Source organism: Berghia stephanieae, chromosome 1 (genome assembly GCF_034508935.2).
Source record: "Berghia stephanieae isolate SIO BIC M18660-M18661 chromosome 1, UCSD_Bste_1.3, whole genome shotgun sequence".
Lineage (NCBI taxonomy): Eukaryota > Metazoa > Mollusca > Gastropoda > Nudibranchia > Aeolidiidae > Berghia > Berghia stephanieae.
This window is the reverse complement of record NC_088360.1, coordinates 101,737,581-101,757,864: the sequence shown is the minus strand read 5'-3', so window position 1 is coordinate 101,757,864 and position 20,284 is coordinate 101,737,581. Positions and strand designations below refer to the sequence as shown.

The window sequence follows — 20,284 nt, the reverse complement described above, 5'->3', positions numbered from 1 at the left end:
CCTTTGGTGAGTCTGAGGAGACAGCAGCATGGGTACCTCCAGTTGATGAACTACCACCACTGCCCACAGACATTTTACCCATGCGTTCCTCAAGTGTGCTCTGTTTAGTCACTCCACTCTCAGTTGGTCGCCTTGAGGAGCTTGACTGAGAATGGGAAGATGATGTCACACTGCCTGTCCCTAAAATAACATTTAAAAAAGCTCCAGTAATGTTAAATTCTGGGGAACAAACAAGAACTTAATAATTATCTTATAAACAGCACCTGTTCCTTATTAGATAAATTGATAGAGGAGTGGGTTTTGAAGTTCCCACAGTAACTCTTCCACATTTTTTGGTACAACAAAATATCAACTAAAGATCTACAAAAGGCTGACATGACCGCGAGTTCTGAAACAGTTAAATCAAGCAGAAGGAGATGGATTGGCCATGTTTGTCAGATGAAGGAGGGAGCAATCTGAAACAGCACTCAGATTGACACCGCATGGTAATCACAATAGGGGAAGATTACTACAGACTTGGAGAAGATCGGTGGAAAGAGAGATGACATCCTTTAGTTGGACCTGGGGTGAGGTTCGGAAGCTGGTGGAAGACAGAAGTCCTTTTATGAAATACCAAAGAGGAGTAAGACCTAAGTAAACCCCATCTGTTCCTTATTAGAGGAGTGGGTTTTGAAGTTCCAGGTTTTATATCCTACCTTCTCCAACAGTTATCATGATTATAACTATCAATATAATAAATGACATCTTCAATCATCATTATGTCAGCATGTTGAACCTCTTTCAAAACTTCCACCCAAAATTAAGGGAAAATTGTTTTGTTTTTCGGGGTTTACAGCATTTGCGATACTATTAGGCCATTCCAGCGCTAGTAAATAGAAAGATGATAGAGTAAAAGTTGTAGATCTGAAGTTAAAAGCACCAAAGAAAAAGCAAGAGAAAGGTGACTGGTTCAAAAAGGCCACATCTATGCTCAACTGACTTACATCACCTCTTACAAACTTACACCCAAAATAAAGGAAAATTGACACATCTCAAAATGTGACAATTGTGAAGGAAACAAAAAAGAATATGTATTTTTACTGACAAATAATCAAGGTTGCTAAAGAAAAAAAAATGAAAAAAATTTTATGAGCCATTCTCATAAGGTGGGATTTTGATAGGGTGCCTTTAAATTTGATAAAACAAACCATCCTACTTGAATAAATCCACTCAAAACGTGAAGGGTATAAAACAAATATATAGTAGAGACAATTTCAGGTATATCAATTTTTAAATTTTGAAACGATGGGCAAATCATTAACCCTCTCGTGTTCAGATTCTTTTTGGGGGAGTAGATAATGAGTTCCCTATATGGCCATGTCAATCATGTAGACATCCTTTGATGATATAAGCCTACTCTTTGATATCTGTAGTCGCCTTTTCGTTTTCTACGGTCACTCATGGCTAAACGCCGCCCAGAAACGATTTCATAGGTCCGTCCATCACCAAATTTCAAACTTTTGTTCTCGTGAGTTCATAAGTTTTTTGACAGAAGAACGATTGGCTACTGAGCATCTTGACCCTTCAACGATTGGGTGTTACATTTGAAACAAACAAAGTATATCACTGATCTCATCTCTTTGAGATATAAAGAATGATATAAAAATCAAGAAAATCGGCCGATAAATAAAAAAGTTGCTAAAAAAGCTAAAATAAACAAAAGCAATTTTTAAAATCAAATTTATTCGTAAAACAGTTTGTTTTCAACCGATTTTTATGAAACAACGACCAATGTACTTCTTTTTTCAAGCTGATTTCAGCAATGTGACTTTCAAATTCCTCAGAATTATATATTTTACTTTTAGATTTTAGCTTTTAGGCCTACTCCATAAGGTGTTATATTCCTTGCATAACAATAGCGTTTTTGTTTGTTTGTTGCTTTAGGTCTCTTTCAACACAATTGAGGTTATATGAGAGACCGCTGAAACAAAAAAACAAGCAATCTAACAAAAATAGTACAAATGTAAATCAAAATCATAACCTAAAGATATCATAAGCTAAATTATAAATAACCAAGAACAAACAGGCAGAAGATTTACAGAAAGAAAAATATCCCCTGTCACAAATACAATCACAAACCAAAGAAGCAGGATAGGCTAGTAAAGAGAAGAAGAAACGACATCACTATCGGATCGTACACCCATGCGAACATCATAGGTATATGATTCAAGGGTGATGCTCCCATCCAACCACCCGCTAACAATAGCGTAATACATCGACGGGGAGAAGCGTCTTTGTTTCGGCCAGCTGGATAGATAGCCTGTGATTGGTCGAAGACTTTGAGATGCTTGATTCACAATTCTACACGAAAGGACCCCGGTGGTCTATCAAAGAGGTGTAACAAATTTATTTACCGACTATTTTTCTTGGTGCTAAAATTACAAAGTAATAATTTCGCATCAGAAAAAATAACTCTGAAGTTCCTATCTCTTTATTACAATAAAATTGATACCTCGAATGACAAAATCAACCCACAAATAAGGGAGTTATAAACTAATAATAATATTTTTTAAAGTTTACAATAATGGTCTTCAAAGTCATTTTTCATCACCAAAGTCGTAATTTTTTACCGATTTTTACCAAACGAAGTGCAATGTCAATGATTTTCACCCGCAAATAAAATAGGATTTAAATCGCAATTTCTGAAACGTATTTTCTTTTCTGTCGGCAAATTTATAAAAATCAAAGCTGAAAACACCCTGCGGCAGTGACAGGGCCTGTCATTTCCTTCACAACGATTGGATTTTACGTACTGAGGCCAGTCTTGACTACCCTGCCCATGAATATTATGCCGTTGTCGGTTTTTGTCGGGTTGAATCTTAAAGAGTTAAGAAAAATACCCCATTTTTTCTCTGAGAAAAATGTTGCAGCAGACACCTATTCATTTCAATGGAAATTACACTACGAAGACCAACTTGAAATAGGATAATATTTGACTTCCATCAAAATAAACTTCAAAAAAGATTTTCAAACACAAGAAAAACAATTTTTTTAAATATTACTGATCTTAATTCATGGTAAAAGTTGGCTTTTCCGAAATCATGCTTGATGTCAGAATTTTAAAATTAGCCCCTATTATTAAATAAGAGGTTGGCCCAATTATTTCTTCTTATTGACATTATTATTGATAATGTTAATGAGAAAGGATATCTGATATAAAAATGAAATCAGAAAATTCTAAGCGACTTTCAAAGCTTAATATATAAGGCAATTTCGTCAAATAAGTCAAGAGTAACAATAGCTTAAAATAAAACTACTAGCAGAGCTTCATACATGTGCCTAACATAAAACATTCCCAGACCTGCCAAGGGCAACACACAGAAACAATAAATGTCATGACTTGAGGAATGAATCAGATGAGGAAAGAGCTGAAGGGTAAGAATACTTAATTAGCAACTCGAAACCCCAGCCCTTGTAAGCGTCTGTTTTCTTTGCTATTAACGGTTTTACGGTGCTTGCAACACATTTAGGTCATATCAGTGCCAGTAAAAAGGAAGAAAATGGGATAGTAAATAGTTCTAGAATTACAATTAAAGAACCCAAGAATAAGCAAGACAAAGTTGAATTGGATCAAATAGGAAACAGGTGTAGATTCCAAGGGCACATCATCAGTGTACTTAGTTTGAGATCACCTAAATGTCTCATCCTGACATAAGCACAGGTCCCCACAATGTGGAACACACTCAAATGTTTACAATACATAATATATATGTAAAACAAACAAAAATATTACAGTACATAACAGAGAGATGGTGTACAAGACAAAAAATATCATCTCCCAAAACTCTAACTATACATTTGACTGTTTCCCTCTCAGCCAGAGTATCTGGCCACGACCAGGACAAAACCAAGTAAAGCACGTTGGAAAACAGATATAGGGGGATGGATAGAAGACACAGTATGTGCCTCCCTGCCCACTATGGGAGGTCAGGAACCCCACCTAGCCCTTATAAGCGTCAAAATACAAGAAACCTAACAAATTCAATGGACAAGGTCACTTTTTGCTCAACCTAATTTTTTTTTCATAATCTTGTAAAAAATTTTAATATTTGCATATTTTGGACAAATTTGTTTATTAAAATACACAATTTTACCAGTAACTTTAAGTCTTGCAACAAGAAAAAAATGGTACATAATATAGGTAGTCTCACTATTTTGAAACTCTCATTCACTGAACGTGAGAGGTCGTGCAGCGAAAATTGAACCCGGAAATATGCCGGAAGCTGACCATTGTTATGGACGCTGTCGTAGAATCAAAATGAAAGCCAATGACACACCCACGAATTAAGTGCCTGAGCGAGCCTTTACTCACTGTATAGGTCAGGTTGACCTCAGGGTCAAGCGGGCAATCCTGCAGGTAAAGCTGCATACAATGCATTACGTTCCAAAAACATATAAATTGAGTAACGACATTTCCTGTTTTCAGTCTACTGCTACTCCTCTTTTAAATTCACAACATATTTTTCAAAGCTTGGATATAACTGCATTTTTCTTGTTTGATATTTGTGTCTGGGTTTCATTATTCTGCTGTGATTAGTTCTTTAGTTGTTTAAACCTGAAAAACTCAATGAATAAAATCAATTACAGGAGCTATTTATTTGTTTTTAAAATTAATATAAAACTTTTGACACAACAAATTGTTTTTAAAGTTGTATCGGCGCATCTAACATTCTCTGGGCTTTCTAATGATTAAAACCGTTTAATGGACTTGTCTTTTAATCTTTTATAATATTTTTTTTCTTGCAATGTACATACAGGTAAAATGATCACACTTAAGAGACCCACATGAAATCTTTAAATGAACTTTGTAGAGTATGTGGCTATACAGCACTCATTCAAAAAGAAAAAAAACGTAATCGCAAAAAATTACTGTGTAATGATTTCAAATGTGAAATACTTTTGTTATTTGATATTGATATTGGAAAAGACTTAGAAACAACTCATTCAAAAGTGATATGTTACAAATGTGTAAAAAGAATCAAAAAAATGAAAGTATATAAAGGAGAACAGTTTTTAATAAACTCCCGGACTATAGTAAAAAACAGTCAGCATTTGTGGACAGATTTTGTCCCCAGTGACATTATAATGTGGAATGTGTGTAAAACATTTACAAACATACGAGTCGGCTGCATTAAAGATAGGCAGTCAAGTGACATTCAAACCTTAGACACAACGCAAGACACACATTCATCACACTCCACAGAAATCACAGTAGACAATGTTTTAATGACAACCAGTCTTCTTCAAGTTTCCCCTGACTTACAGTCTTATGTACCAGAATAGAAGATAAGATTAGAAAAGAACGACAGAAAATATCAACTAAATTATCAAGAAACAATACAGGACAGTTTACAACGTATTAGACAGGTAGAGACACCTAAACAATTTGAAATTATAATGTGACTTTTGACTGAAAGAAAAGTGAAATAATAGAGCAGGAGCTTGGATTCCCTCCCTCTCCTGAGAATCATGTTTTCTCCCCCATTTTAGTCTCTTTCTCTCTCTCTCTCTCTCCCTCTCTCTCTCTCTCTCTCTCTCTGTCTATCTATCTATCTATTTTATTTATCTCTATCTCTCTCTCTCTCTCTCTCTCTCTCTCTTTCCCACCCCCACCTCCCTCTCCTACGTCTTGACACACATACGCTCACGCCGACAGACAGTATTGCAATAAATACACATACACACATAAAGTCAGATAGATAATACACATAATTTACGTTTTGTACAAATAAATGTTTAAAACCATCCCGGAATTTGGAATTATCTATGTTTTCTGTTATTCAATCTGTGAGAAAAGATTGTCTTCATTGTGTACTTCGGTGACTTATACGAAACAATTACGGCATCCCAAATATAAACGGCTATTACTATGAAATGATTGACAAGTCCATTTAGAGAGGACGTAAGTAAATTCTCTTAATGTTTGTCTTTAAGTTGAACCAAGTTTTATTGCATTTGATCGTGTCGTTTTTTTGCAATTTGGGGGTAAAGTTAAAAGTAAGTTAATTATTTCTCAAAATATGAGTAATTTCTAATTAACAATAACTTCCTTTCAACTAACACTATGAAAATCAAATTTATATCATAATACCAATTATTTTCTAAATATTTTCTTTCTGTAAATTTCTTTGCGTTCATGATCGTATTAAACTTTGGATAGCAGGTTTACAAAGTAAACAAACACGCGTAATGACTGGGAGTAACAATCATTCAACAGGTAATTGTTATCATGACCCCGAGGTCACGCCCCCACAAAGGAGAAGGGGGCTGACTGGGTGGTAAGGCATGCGGTCAGGTTGAGTTCACTGAACAACTAAAGGCACGGCTTTTCGTTTCTGTGATGAAAGCAGACGCGGAGCTCTTGATTTTCGCCATTTTTTGTCTTTCGCGAAACCACTATGGCCTCAACATCCGGGTCACCCGTTGCCCCAACAATGTTTCTGTCGTCTGCTATTTCAATCGAGGGAATCGGCGGAGAATTCGACATCGTACGAATTTTTTTGTTCGAGCTCTACAAGTCTCATGAAAATTGATGGAGGTAAGAGACATTTTTTTTTGGTTTTATTTAATAATGTAATATTTCTTAATTCACATCTATAAAGTGAAAATTTTCCGTTTCTTTAACATTTGAACAGTGTGTATGCGAGGTTTCAATTGAATAGGCCTACCCTGAAATTTTTTATGTGTCCTCGTAATTTTTTTCTATTCCTGCTCTAAAAATGTAATGAAATTAATGGAACTGAGGGACGATTTTTTTGTTTTATTTAATAATGTAATAATATTTCTTAATTCACATCTATGAAGTGATAATTTTCCGTTTGTGTAACATTTGAACAGTGTGTGTACGAGGTTTCAATTGAATTGACCGACCCTGAATTTTTTTATGTGCCCTCTAGTAATTTCTTTTATTCCAGCTCTAAAAATGTAGTGAAATTAATGGAAGTAAGGGACAATTTATTTTGGTTTTATTTCATAATATTTCTTAATTCACATCTATGAAGTGATAATTTTCCGTTTGTGTAACATTTGAACAGTGTGTGTGCGAGGTTTCAATTGAATTGACCGACCCTGAATTTTTTTATGTGCCCTCTAGTAATTTCTTTTATTCCAGCTTTAAAAATGTAGTGAAATTAATGGAAGTAAGGGACACTTTTTTTTGGTTTTATTTCATAATATTTCTTAATTCACATCTATGAAGTGATAATTTTACTTTTGTGTAACATTTGAACAGTGTGTGTACGAAGTTTCAGTGAAATTTAAACGTTGTTATTTTTGTACTTTTCCATTTAGCAAGTATTGCATTCAGAAAAATGAGATTTGTCGCTAATAATTGTTCTAAAGGAAGAAAATATTTTTTCCAGCATTTTCTTTCTTTTTCTGTTTTGTTTACCTCATCTTTAATTGTTTTCCATACAGTACAGTTTGTTACGTGTGTGAATCGACTAAGTAGATTCTTGTTGTGGAATTTGCTGCATTCCTGTGCATTAACTCGATGGGGCATTGAAGGTAGGATATTTTAATTAATAACCACTCCTCCCCCCTCCTCATATTCTTAAAATTTATTGGTCTTTTATAGCCATCTTCTATCTCTGAGAGGGGGGGGGGATAAATTGCAAATTTTATATTATTTTTCTTTTTGTTTATCTGTCAGTCTTGTTTTCTGTCTTTAAAATAAATCAAATTATACACATTCAATCTTTATTTCTTCTTTTTAACAGACCGTCTTATTTGTTTTTCAAACAGTTTGTTTGGTGTGTGGGTCTACTAAGAGATTATTGTTGAGGAATTTGCTGCATTCCTGGGCATTAACTCGATTTGGCATTGTCATTGAAGGTATGATATTTTAGTTAATAACACCCCCTCCCCCCTCCTCCTATACTTAATCTTTATTGGTCTTTCATAGCCATTTTCTATTTCTGAGAGGGGGAGGGGGGGATAAATTGCATCTTTTATATTATTTTTCTTTTTTTTTTTTTTTTTTGCTTTATCTGTCAGTCTTGTTTTCTGCCTTTAAAATATATCATATTATACACATTCAATCTTTATTTATATTCTGAGACTCAAGGTGATAGCACAAAATACCAGCATTAGGTGTGACCCATGGAGATCAGACATCATTGTCTAATTTCTAATCAGTGAATGGCAGTTTGAGTTTTGTCATTGATAGTTATAGACTTATTTTGTTGACAGTAGCCAGTGAAGGCCTTTCACGGATTGGCTTTACATGATAAAACTTCTGATTATGAACTATCAATTGTGCTTTTCAAGCAACATCCCAGTAATTTTTCCTTTATTTGAACACACTATCTTCATTGTTTTTCAAACAGTTTGTTTGGTGTGTGGGTCTACTAAGTAGATTATTGTTGTGGATTTTGCTGCAATCCTGGGCATAAACTCGATTTGGCATTGTCATTGAAGGTATGATATTTTAGTTAATAACACCCCCTCCCCCCTCCTCCTATTCTTAATCTTTATTGGTCTTTCATAGCCATTTTCTATTTCTGAAGAGAGAGAGAGGGGGGGGGGGGGGGGGGGGGGGGGGGGGGGGGGGGGATAAATTGCATCTTTTATATTATTTTTCTTTTTTTTTTTTTTTTTGCTTTATCTGTCAGTCTTGTTTTCTGTCTTTAAAATATATCAAATTATACACATTTAATCTTTATTTCTTCTTTTGAACACACCATCTTATTTGTTTTTATACAGTTTGTTTGGTGTGTGGGTCTACTAAGTAGATTCGTGTTGTGGAATTTGCTACAATCCTGGGCATTAACTCGATTTGGCATTGTCATTGAAGGTAGGATATTTTAGTTAATTACACCTTCTTTTGAACACATCTTAATTGTTTTTCATACAGTTTGGTCTGAGGGTTGTCTGTAGATTCTACCTGCAGGTAACTGTTCTATCTTTGATTGGATAGTGAAGGTAGGATACTTTAATTTATACACCCATCCCCCTTTCTTAAAATCCATTAGTATGTCATACTCATCTTGGGGGTTCTGATAGTTCAGCAAAAGTAACGGGATGACCCCACGTGCACTCGAGATTTTTTGATGACGTCCTTATCTACTCCCCAGATATTGGGTCGCTGGGTCCGATCTGGTGGAAATCAGTTTGCGATAACTAGCGTCCTATCCAGAGGGTAGCAAGAAATTGCCATTGTCTGTTTCAAGCTATAGATATTGGGATAAACTCGGGCTCCATGGTCTCAGTGGCTCTAAAGGGTATACTCATCTTCAATTCCCAAGGGAAAAAAATATATTGCATTGTTAGTTTTAGATTTTTGCTCTATCTGCAAGTGTATCTAACAGCCCTGGTATAGTAGTTTTCTGCATGGAACCTCCCAAAATTCTGCACATATTTCATTCACAACACACAAGCTTCTAACATAAAATATTAGCAAAAGTGTGAACCACTGTTGTAAAATTACAAAATCAGATGAACAAGCAGTTTGAGCATTGCTTTTGTAGCAGATTACTCAAAATTTGTACTCTGCTGAAAGCCTTTCAGGATTGGTGCTACATGATCCATCTTTTTTTTTTAACTATCAAATGTGTTGCTGAGCTGTCAGAATTCATTTGAATGGAAAACTAAAATGACAATTCCAATCATTATGATGTTAGCAAAAGCTAGGTTTTTCTATCTTTTCTTTTTACGTACTCCCCCCCCCCCCCCCCCCCCCTCCCTCCCCCCCCAACTGAATCAACAAGGTCTTGTTGCATCCTTTATACTTGATTGTGGAGTTAACATTTGTGATTTATAAAAAGTGCTACTTAACAGTTGTTTGGCTTTGTTATCTTTCAGGTGTGTTTGATATCGTCAACAAGGGCTACATCAAACTCATTGTATATAAAGCATTAGAATCAAGAGGTGAGTTGTCTCAAAATTAAAATATAATTTTAAAATATTTTTAAAAAAAAGAAAAGTCAAGCGCATTCATGAAGATTTTTTTAAGAAATGATCAGCCCACAACCTTACACAATCTATGTTAAAAGCATTACCCATTGATTACCACTGTACCAATGACAGGATCTTATCGTTATTCATGAGGCACTTTATCTTAAAATCCTCTAGAGATGCACAATATAATAATAATAATAATAATAATTAATAATAATAATAATAATAATAATAATAATGATAAGTTTCATCTGTTTGGAAAGTATTTGTACAGACGTATGGTGCATGATAAAAATCAAATAAATATTTGCAACAATATCACAAAGCAACAGAAGTTAAAGTAAATGTATATGGTCTTCAGAATTTTAAAAACAATTGGAATAAGGGTAAATATCATAAATAGACTTCAGATTATGTGTATATTTGTGAGGAAAGGTATAACCATCCATTTAAGGTGTGAAATGAATGTAAAATTGCACGGTTTTAAAAACAAATGAATTTGTAAAATTCTTATTTAGTTTTTTAGTTAATGTAAAAGTCTATTTTGAAGCATTACATTTATTTTATTTGTTCTGTTAAAGTAATTCAAAGATATATTTAGAGAATAAAATCAACAGAACAAAGCTAATTTTTTAAATTAATAAATCTCTTTTTCTCCCCATAGACCAGTTAAGGCATGGTGTCCAAGACAGCCAGTCAGGTGTGGTCATTAGTGGCAAACTACTCATTTGATCCAGATATGCCTCACCAGATGGAGCATTTGTTTTTCAATGAGTGCAAAAGAAGTATCCTGAAACCATTCTGAAAATTCAAGAGCTTTCTGGTTTCGACATTAATAAAATGTATTATATTTGTTATTCGCTGAAGAAGAGGTTTGAGCCCAAAACGTTCTGTTTTGGGTATTTTGTTCTTTTTTGAACTTATTATATTCATTTTTGTACTTAACAAGAAAAATAAGTATTACTGTTATTGGCTGAAGAAGGGATTTGAGTCCGAAACGTTCCGTATTTGGTATTTTATTCTTCTTTGAGGTTGTTATATTTATATTCATTTTTGTACATTAGAAGGAAAAAAGGTAATATTATTGTTATTGGCTGAAGAAGGGATTTGAGCCCGAAACATTCCGTATTTGGTATTTTATTCTTCTTTGAGGTTGTTGTATTCTTTTTTGTACATTAGAAGGAAAAAAAAAGTATCATTATTGTTATTGGCTGAAGAAGGGATTTGAGCCCGAAACATTCCATATTTGGTATTTTATTCTTCTTTGAGGTTGTTATATTCTTTTTTGTACATTAGAAGGAAAAAAAAAGTATCATTATTGTTATTGGCTGAAGAAGGGATTTGAGCCCGAAACATTCCATATTTGGTATGTTATTCTTCTTTGAGGTTGTTATATTCATTTTTGTACATTAGAGGAAGGAAAAAAAAAAAATTATATTGTTTATTGGCTGAAAGAAAGGGATTTGAGCCCGAAACATTCCATATTTGGTATTTAATTCTTCTTTGAGGTTGTTATATTCAGTAATTGTACATTAGAAGGAAAAAAAAGTATCATTATTGCTATTTGCTGAAGAAGGGAGTTGAGCCCGAAACGTTCCGTGTTTGGTATTTTATTCTTCTTTGAGGTTGCTATATTCATTTTTGTACATTAGAAGTAAAAGAAAAGTATTATTATTATTATTGTTATTTGCTGAAGAAGGGATTTGAAGTCGAAACATTCTGTGTTTAGTATTTTAGTTTTTGACTTTGCAGTTGGTAAAGTACGCACTTTACATGCAAAGGGACAGGGATTGGTCCCGGGTGCAATCGAGATATTTTTCTGATCCCTTTGACTACCCAGCTGTGAATGGGTAGCCGGGTCTGTTAGATCTGGTGGAAAGTACTTTGTGATGGACTAACGTCCTATCCAAAAGGTAGCAAGCAATTGCTTTTGTCTATTCATGCTATAGCAGCCGGGATAAACCCATGAACCATGGATATCCATTTTGTACATTAAGTAAATATTATTTGCAATTGGCTGAAGAAGGGTTTTGAGCCCGAAACATTCCTTGTTTGGTATTTTGTTCTTTTTAAAAGCTGTTATGAGTAATTATATAGAAAAGTCCACAACTTCTAGCATTTTTATCTTTTTGTTTTCTAGACATGTGAGCTTTTCAAAAAACATTTTCTTCTCTATTGAACGGATCCCTTGTTTAAATAAAAAGTAAAAGGTGCAGTTTTGGACACAATTTTTGATCCATTTTTTCTCTTTGTGATATGTATCAGTTTCCCGTTACTCTTTTGACCATATCTCAAAAACTATAAGTGCCACAATCATAAAACCTATATGAATTTTGATTGTTTTTGTGCAAGGAATCCAATGAAACTATTTTCAGAATGATTTGACAACTTTGAAAATTTAGTGAGACTACCTACATAATATATTTTCTACAATATTTAGTGGAATATTACTTACGTTTGCTACCACTCTCCGTTCCATTATTCTCTCCCCCTTGGCTGTGGCGTCTGCTTTTCTGTGTTGTTGAACTGCTTGTGGCAGATTGACTGCGCGTAACTTTGTTGGGGGACTGAACAGATGATGTATTGTTTTCATGGGGACGATTTGACATTCGTATCTGCTGGAGGGATAGATTACTTCCAGACCGGTCACTGCCTTCCAGCTGAAAAGGTGAATCAAATCAAGTTACTATTGAAATTGTCTCTGATGTTCGCAATCAATCTGTATTGCTGCTAAGCAGATTGCTGACAAAATAAGTCAGCATACAATTGATTGTAAGAGTATGTGTAGCAGCGTGATTTCTTTTGAAACTTATAATTCACTAATAAATTAAGCAATACAATACTATAAGCAAATTTTCAAATTCTGATTTTATGTAACTCTTACTTTTTATAAGTTTTACAGCAGAAATAGTTTTTTTTATGCAAGGGGATTTGAGGAAAGTATTTTTTTTTAACAAACAAAACAAAAAACTGAAGAAAAAAAACGACAAAGATAGAAAGCGACAAACCAAAGGCAGCATTGAAGTAAAACTTCTTCCATTAGTGTAAATTAAAAAAGAAGGGAAAATTTAGAATCAGTACAACAGATTTATGGTGATCATTTGCATTTTTTTTTATCTGTGAAGAGTATATAAGTTGTCAGAGATTTTAAACTAATTTTAATGATCAAGAAAACTATTACTATGTGAGACTTGAAAACCCCAGTTTTAAAGGGAAAAGGTGAAAAGAAGTTGAGAGAATAAATAATGGATTAAGGGGAAAATCAAATCAATTACTTTCTATGCACCTCTCTTTGAGCAATTCTTAAGTCTACTATCAGCCAATTAGACTTCCTGAATTTCATTTAAGTGATAAAAAGGACAACTGGATCAGAGGCACCCAACTACTGTGAAAACTTGGAAAACCAATTGTTAGGTGTTGTACTGTTTAGAATAGGCTTTTTGCGAAATCAAATGTTGGTGATAAAAATATTAAATTAAATTAAAACAAAAAAATTATATTTATTCATCCCAAAGGAAAATTTGTCTTTAGGGGAAGACTGAATAACCAAGGTGTGATCGGCAAAGCAGCGCCTCAAAGTGAGGCAGGGCAAAGTGACTTGCTTAAGGCCATACAGAGCAGAGTAGTCAAACTTGGAACTTTTCGGGTACGAAGCAAAGACCATACTGCTGAGCCACACTGCTCATCAATATATTACTCTATGCAGAAAAAAGCAAGTATGCTTGATAAAAACAGTTGTTAAACATTTGAAATCATTATAAGTGAATCTGTACTTTTAGGAATAATCATGTAAAAGATTCCCTCCACCGGAAAAAAAAAAATAAACAAAAAAAAAGAAGAGAAAAGAAACATGGAGACAATACAAAATTGATGATTAAGATTTTATAATTGAAAGTGATTGAAAGTGATTACAAAAAGATTAGTTACAATAAAAGTGTTAGATTGTAGAGAAAGAAATATACAACTAGAATATCATTATTATTCTTCCTCATATAATAAGTGTGAAGATGTGTTCTAAAGTTAAGTTCCCTTGAAATGGGCTGTGATAAACAACATGGAATGAAGCATTACGATAAAAATGAAAATATGATTCATCCATAATCCACAGAAAGATGACAATAAAAAGGAAATAATAAAGCCTGTCACCAGATAAAGCGATTAGCTGTCCTTTCCCTTTGAAATAGCCATACAATAAAGATTTGTCCTATGAAGTTTAGTATTTAGTAGACGACACTCAATTAAGTTCATAATCAGGCTCAAAACTCCAAAATTGGGTGACAATTTATGTGATTGGAAACTATGACTTCAGACTTGTGATTCTTTTTATATATTTGCTTTAAACTTGATTGAAAAGGAAAGAACTGGGCATGGGAAGACGTGGAATAATACAATAACGTTGATTATGGCTATTACCATTTTGATATTATGTCCGTTCTTTTCAAATTATGTCTGGGTAACAAATTACTCAAAAGAGGTGTCCTTAATAAAATACTTTCCTCTGTCCACTCATTTAACATTTAGTCCTAACAGTTGCATAGTATTCCATTTCATAACATATAAAATGGCACAACTGGATTGAACTAAGTTTTTTTGAAGGAATTTTGACAATAATATATGATCAATGACATCTAAGTTTATCTTAATATAAAATGAGTGTTTCCAATACCCCTTCAAGACAGCAATTTCAATGGTGGACTAAGTATGTCAGATAACAATTTACTTCTCGTTAAAGGATTATTGAAAGCTAGTGGATTAAAGACAAGTGAAAAGCACTGCAACCAAAATATTAAAAATGTGTGGCGTGCAGTTGAATCAAGGAAACTATACGACCATAATTGACATACAGTCAAACTGTATATGACAACATTGAATTATTTCGACTTGATGCAACTTTTGATTGTTTTCTGTATCATGAATAAATAAAATTTATTTCGTGAATTCATTCATACAAAAATTGAGAAATTAGCTTAATGTCTCCTGATTATATTAAAATCTTTCTTTGTCAGTACCTTTATCATTATTATGTCTAAAATCTTGAGAATAAATTTTAAAAGAACTTGAAAGAAACAAAAACATTCTTACATTCTTAAAACTTTAAAGATAAAGTTTCCTTGATTCAATTGAAAGTGAAGGTTAGTAAGAAAGTTGACACTTACAACACTACTTACGTCAGATGTACGCCTGCCCAAGAGCAAATATGTGGCATGGATCTCATCATACTTTTGCAATTTCAAAGACTCCTCTATTTCCTTCTTGTTCCATCCCATATTTAACATGACATCTGTAACAATATGATGAAGAATGAGTAAGTATGATAAATTCACCTGTCAATATCTATAAAAACTATATTTTGCAATGCCTTTGATATCAAATCTAATTGTTTAATTCAAAATTTTATTCCACCAACTCAAAAATATACTTGTCTTTCATTTATTTGATAAATCAAAGATAGAGCAAGATAAAATCAATAAAATTGACAGTAAAAAATCAATTATAAAACCTAAACCAAAACAAAATATATCTCTATACCAACAAGAAACATTTAAACTGAACCAATTTGGTAAGTTGTGTTTGGTGACTTGCTTCAGGGCATAACATTATTTTACAGCCTTGTGGTCTAGTCATATGACATGGCAGGTCCTGGGTTTGTGACCTGTTGTGGGTGACAGAGTCAGTCCTCTAAACTCACATGTAAGAACTAAAATTGTAATAGCACCTTACAAACATCATGTCTCATCCATAACGTTAATGGTTGCTGTTAGCTTGATACACTTTGTTAATACATGCTTTGAGCTCATTTAGTGGATATTGCACAATAAAAAAAACTTATGACATTTATTTTATCTTCTTTTTAATAATGTTTAAAAGTTATCCACCTTTTATTATACTATCATGTTTGTATTTTGTTTTTAGGGGTTTTACAGCACTAGCAACACTTGAAGGTCATTTAAGCACTAGTAAAAAGGAAGATAATTGAGCAAAAAGTTGTAACTCTGAAGTTGTAAGCACCAAAGAAAAAGTCAGACAAAAAGGACTGGTGCAAATAGGATAGAGATGATTCCAAAACAAATCCATGAATGTACTGATTTTGATATGACATAAAAGTCAACAAATTATCCACTACGGATACAATCAAATGTTTACACAGTAAAATATATTCAAAATTAAAAACTATATAATAGCACATAAGAGAGGTAATTTACAAGGAAAAATTATCATCTCTCAAAGAGAGGAACTATACATTGGACTGCTTCCTTCTCAATCAAGAACATAGATGGGGAGCGACGTGGAAAGGGAAAACAGATATAGGGGGATAGAAGACACAGCAAAAGTTACCTCTCAGCCCATCATTGTAGGCCAGAAGACACTACCCAAAAGTAGGTTCTCTCTTCTTTTTTTTAAAATAGATCTTGAATCAAATAATGATATGAGAGAAAAAAAATTTTTTAGAAAAACTAATTTGATAATTTTAATATTGAAAAAAATATTTCAAAATATAAGTTCTTCCAAAAAAAAAAATTAAAAAACCCTTTTTTTTTTTTTTAATTTACCACATAATTTTTTTAAAAATCTTTCATGGAAAAAAAAGAATGCAAACAATTTCTTTAATCAATTGAGGCCCAAAACTTTCCAGAGCAAACTCTCAGAATTCACGCTTTCTAAAAGGTGAAAACACAATTCCTCTTTTTCCAACATCGTGCAAGGTATTTTTATTGATTCAAGTATGTTCGACGTGCCAAAAACATACCTTTCTAAAAATCTATACTGACTGAAATCATCTCATCTGTAAATGCTGATGAGAGCATACAAACAATAAAATTACAATTCAAAACATTCAGTGGAATTTCTACGGGGTTCACAACAAGAGAATGGTGGGATCACAAAACATTGTACTTTGGCCACATTGTTTTCCATAAAGCAATGTGAAAAAATATCTTTGAAAAACGACAAGACAATATTACGTTGCTGTTCACACTTGAATCTAGTGTTGGCTTTGAAATTATTTCTATATCATATACTATGAAAATTTTATTTAAACATGAAAACTAATTGCTGTCTTTTAACAAGATTCACTTATCATAACATATAATTTGATTGATTAACACATGATTAGATATAAGATTTTCTTTCTCTGTGTTAGATTCCTTTTCTCAAGTCTTTATTAAGCTCCAAAATCAAAAAAGACATAAGTTCACAATCAACATATCTTAAAATACAATTTCAAAATTGTGAGATTTGAAGAACTGTACCATATGATATCATATCATATATCAAATAAGAACTATCGAAAAATCCTTAGAATTTCATATTTGGAGCACAGGACAAACAAGGATATATTAGAAGTAGAGGATCGAGCAGGAGAACAGGAACCACTGTCGTCAATAGTGAAACAAAGGAACTTGTTATGGTTCATACTCTCTGTCCACCATAACCTGTGCAAGACTGTCATGCAGGGCACTGTGTAGGGACAGAGGAGAAGAAGTAGACAGAAAAAAACTATGCGAGACAACAACAAAATAGTGGCCAGGCCTGGATCTTAATAGCCTTCTAGCCAGAGATCATGATGAATCAGCTGGTCATGGGAATGAGTGAGTGAGAGAGTGAGAAGTTAGCTTACTTTTGTGCAAGAAGTGTACAGATGTCTGTAACTATATAAAAAATGCCAAGAATTTGTTTCCAAGATTTATACAAATCTCGCTCCTCGCAAATTTTTAATGGGATTTTGGATAAAAAAATTGATTAAAGACATCAAATGAGAGGGGAAACAACTTCATGAACAGAAAAAGGTTATAAAATATTAATCCCTGTCCAATGATCTTTCACTTGCATTTTCAAATGAATCATAGTCTGACAATTTGGTTATTGGAATTTCAAGAAATTATAAAATGAAGGATTTGGTTTAAAGTAAAAAATAAATAGGAATGCAAAATATTGCTGTTTTTGAACAACAATAATATCTTTAATGCTCAACATTTGGTGCAATGAATGCCAGAGTGACCAACTAAAAAAACTTCTTTTAAAGCAAAATAATTAAGGGTTGATTAAAAAAAAAAAATTCATATGACAGAAATGCTACTATGCTACTGTCAATTGAAATATGCATTGAGAGTGACTGTGCTCATTCAATCTTGCAATTCAATCCAGATTGTGAATAAGTTTTTACAAAAACTAGGGGATGAACATGACAAAATATCTTTTGATTATTACTATTAAACACCAGGTTGCGCAAACAGATAAATTATTAACCACAGGACCAAACAAAAGAACTCATCCTATTAAGGCCACTCAAGTCAGTCAGTATAGAGTTTATATTAACAAAAAAGATGAATTTTGTTTGAAATAAATGATACAGTAATTTCAATAGGCTAATTTTGAACACCCTTTTCACCTTTTAGTCGTATCTTATAGAAGCTAATAGTCTTCAGAAGAGCAATTCAATAAAGTGGAGAATGAATTTTTTTACAACAAATCACGAAACATTTAGAGTGCTGATTAACGATAACCTATTACCCTCTAAGAGATTGGACCTCTCTATGTCTCTCTTGAAATTGTTTCATTACGATGACCCCAAATATTTCACTAAGATTTAAGCTATCATTATAATAATTGAGCAAATTAATAAGTAATAAAAGGGATTGTCTCTTTATTTAGGCTTTTTTAAAAATCAAAAACAAAGAACTCTTTGACATTATTTGTACTAATGTATTACTGGCAAATAATTTTCTATTTACGATTTTGCTAAAACAGTATGTTAAATTCCACAGATATCACAAAATAGACATAGCTTACGAGTATCCTATAATTAATGGCAGCATGACAATACAGTAAAAGATATTTCATCCTCATACTACACAAAACTGGTATGAAATTAGTGATATGGTTGAACATATCAGCTTTTTATCCAATGGAACCATGAGGAACACATATTTCTAATTTTATGAGGCAAAAGAAATACTTCAGATAAACATGGAAGCAAAAAAAATGTTTCAGATATATTTTTTAAACTGATAAGCAGATGTTCAAAGACCAAATTTAAGTTCCTTAAAAGAAGACAAATCCCGCTTTTGTCATGAGAAAAAGGAGAATATTGATCTACTATTTGGTTTATATCTTTAATTGGGAGATTTATTGCAGTTCCCTTCTCCCAAAATATTCTTTACAAGTTAATGACTCACTTGATGTCCTGATAGCTAAGCAGAGCATTCTTGCCTGAGAAGAAAAGGGACAGTTGTTTGCCCCAGATTCAGTCCAGATTTTTATTCTGAACCCCCTGACCATCCTGAAGAGATTGGGAGCTGGGTTCATTAGATCTGGTGGAAAGTACTTAGCAAAAGACCAGTGCTCTATCCACAGGGTAACAAACATTTGAACTGTCCGTCTAACGCTACAGAAACTGAGATAATTTATTTTTTTATTTACTCTAGCTCCATTAGTCTTTCCTTTATAAATAGTAGACACTATTTGAATCCTATTATACCAATGTTGAACAATTTTTATTTTTTTTAAATCACTTATCAAATCCACAACAAAAGTCATATTCGTGTATCACATTAAAAGACAACATTAAGTCCAGACAACCTACCAATATTCACAACATTAACATGCATCATCACCTCTAAAACCCATGCAATGGTCAAAATCACAACTTAACACCTACTCATACTTACTTGATTTCATCACAATCTATGCAATTTGTTTCACATTTATTTCTTAAAAAACATTCTTAATTTTGAGCATCAAGGATGACGTGGTCTTTCAAATGATGAAAATTATCCACTGACAATTTCAAAAAGCTTTAGCTTGAGACCATCTTCAAACAAAAATAAACTGCCAAATTAACGTCTCATCCCTCAAAACTTCTATAGCATCTTTATTCAAATACACATATGCACAAGCACTAATCCGGAAGAAAAAAAAAAACTAAACTAAACTTAAAAACCTTTTGCACCTTGTACTAAATTCTAAAAAGTAAGTATATAATTTTAACATCAAATTTGTTAAATTGCTATTATGCAAAAATTTCAAGCCATCATCCATTTCTTGAAATGCTTTGTTTCCCATACTGGGACTAGTCTCGTAGGTGATCTTCCATGCATTCTAATACGTTTTCAAATCAATCCATTTAAAATTCTACCCCAACTTATTTACCAATTATTGTACAGTTAAGATTCCATTTCATTACAAGCTCTCAGAGTAGGTACGGAAAACCCAAATTTAGATTATATAATTGTTGTCTTTAAGTTGCATTCAATAGGTAGAACTTTTTTTCCTGATTAAAATGGTATAAAAATTATCAAAATTGGTTAAAAATTAAAAAAGAAAAATCATTTCGAAATTTGTAGAAAAT

General features: G+C 33.0%; 1 protein-coding gene across 1 annotated transcript in view; it reads right to left on the bottom strand.

Annotated features, from left to right (window-relative positions):
* The window catches only part of LOC144962574 (MAP/microtubule affinity-regulating kinase 3-like), a 74,239-nt gene that overhangs the window by 34,571 nt on the left and 19,384 nt on the right, over nt 1-20,284 (bottom strand). The window contains 3 exon segments of the mRNA XM_078895618.1: nt 2-180; nt 12,392-12,596; nt 15,105-15,217. Of these exon segments, the coding sequence (XP_078751744.1) occupies nt 2-180; nt 12,392-12,596; nt 15,105-15,217 (497 nt within the window).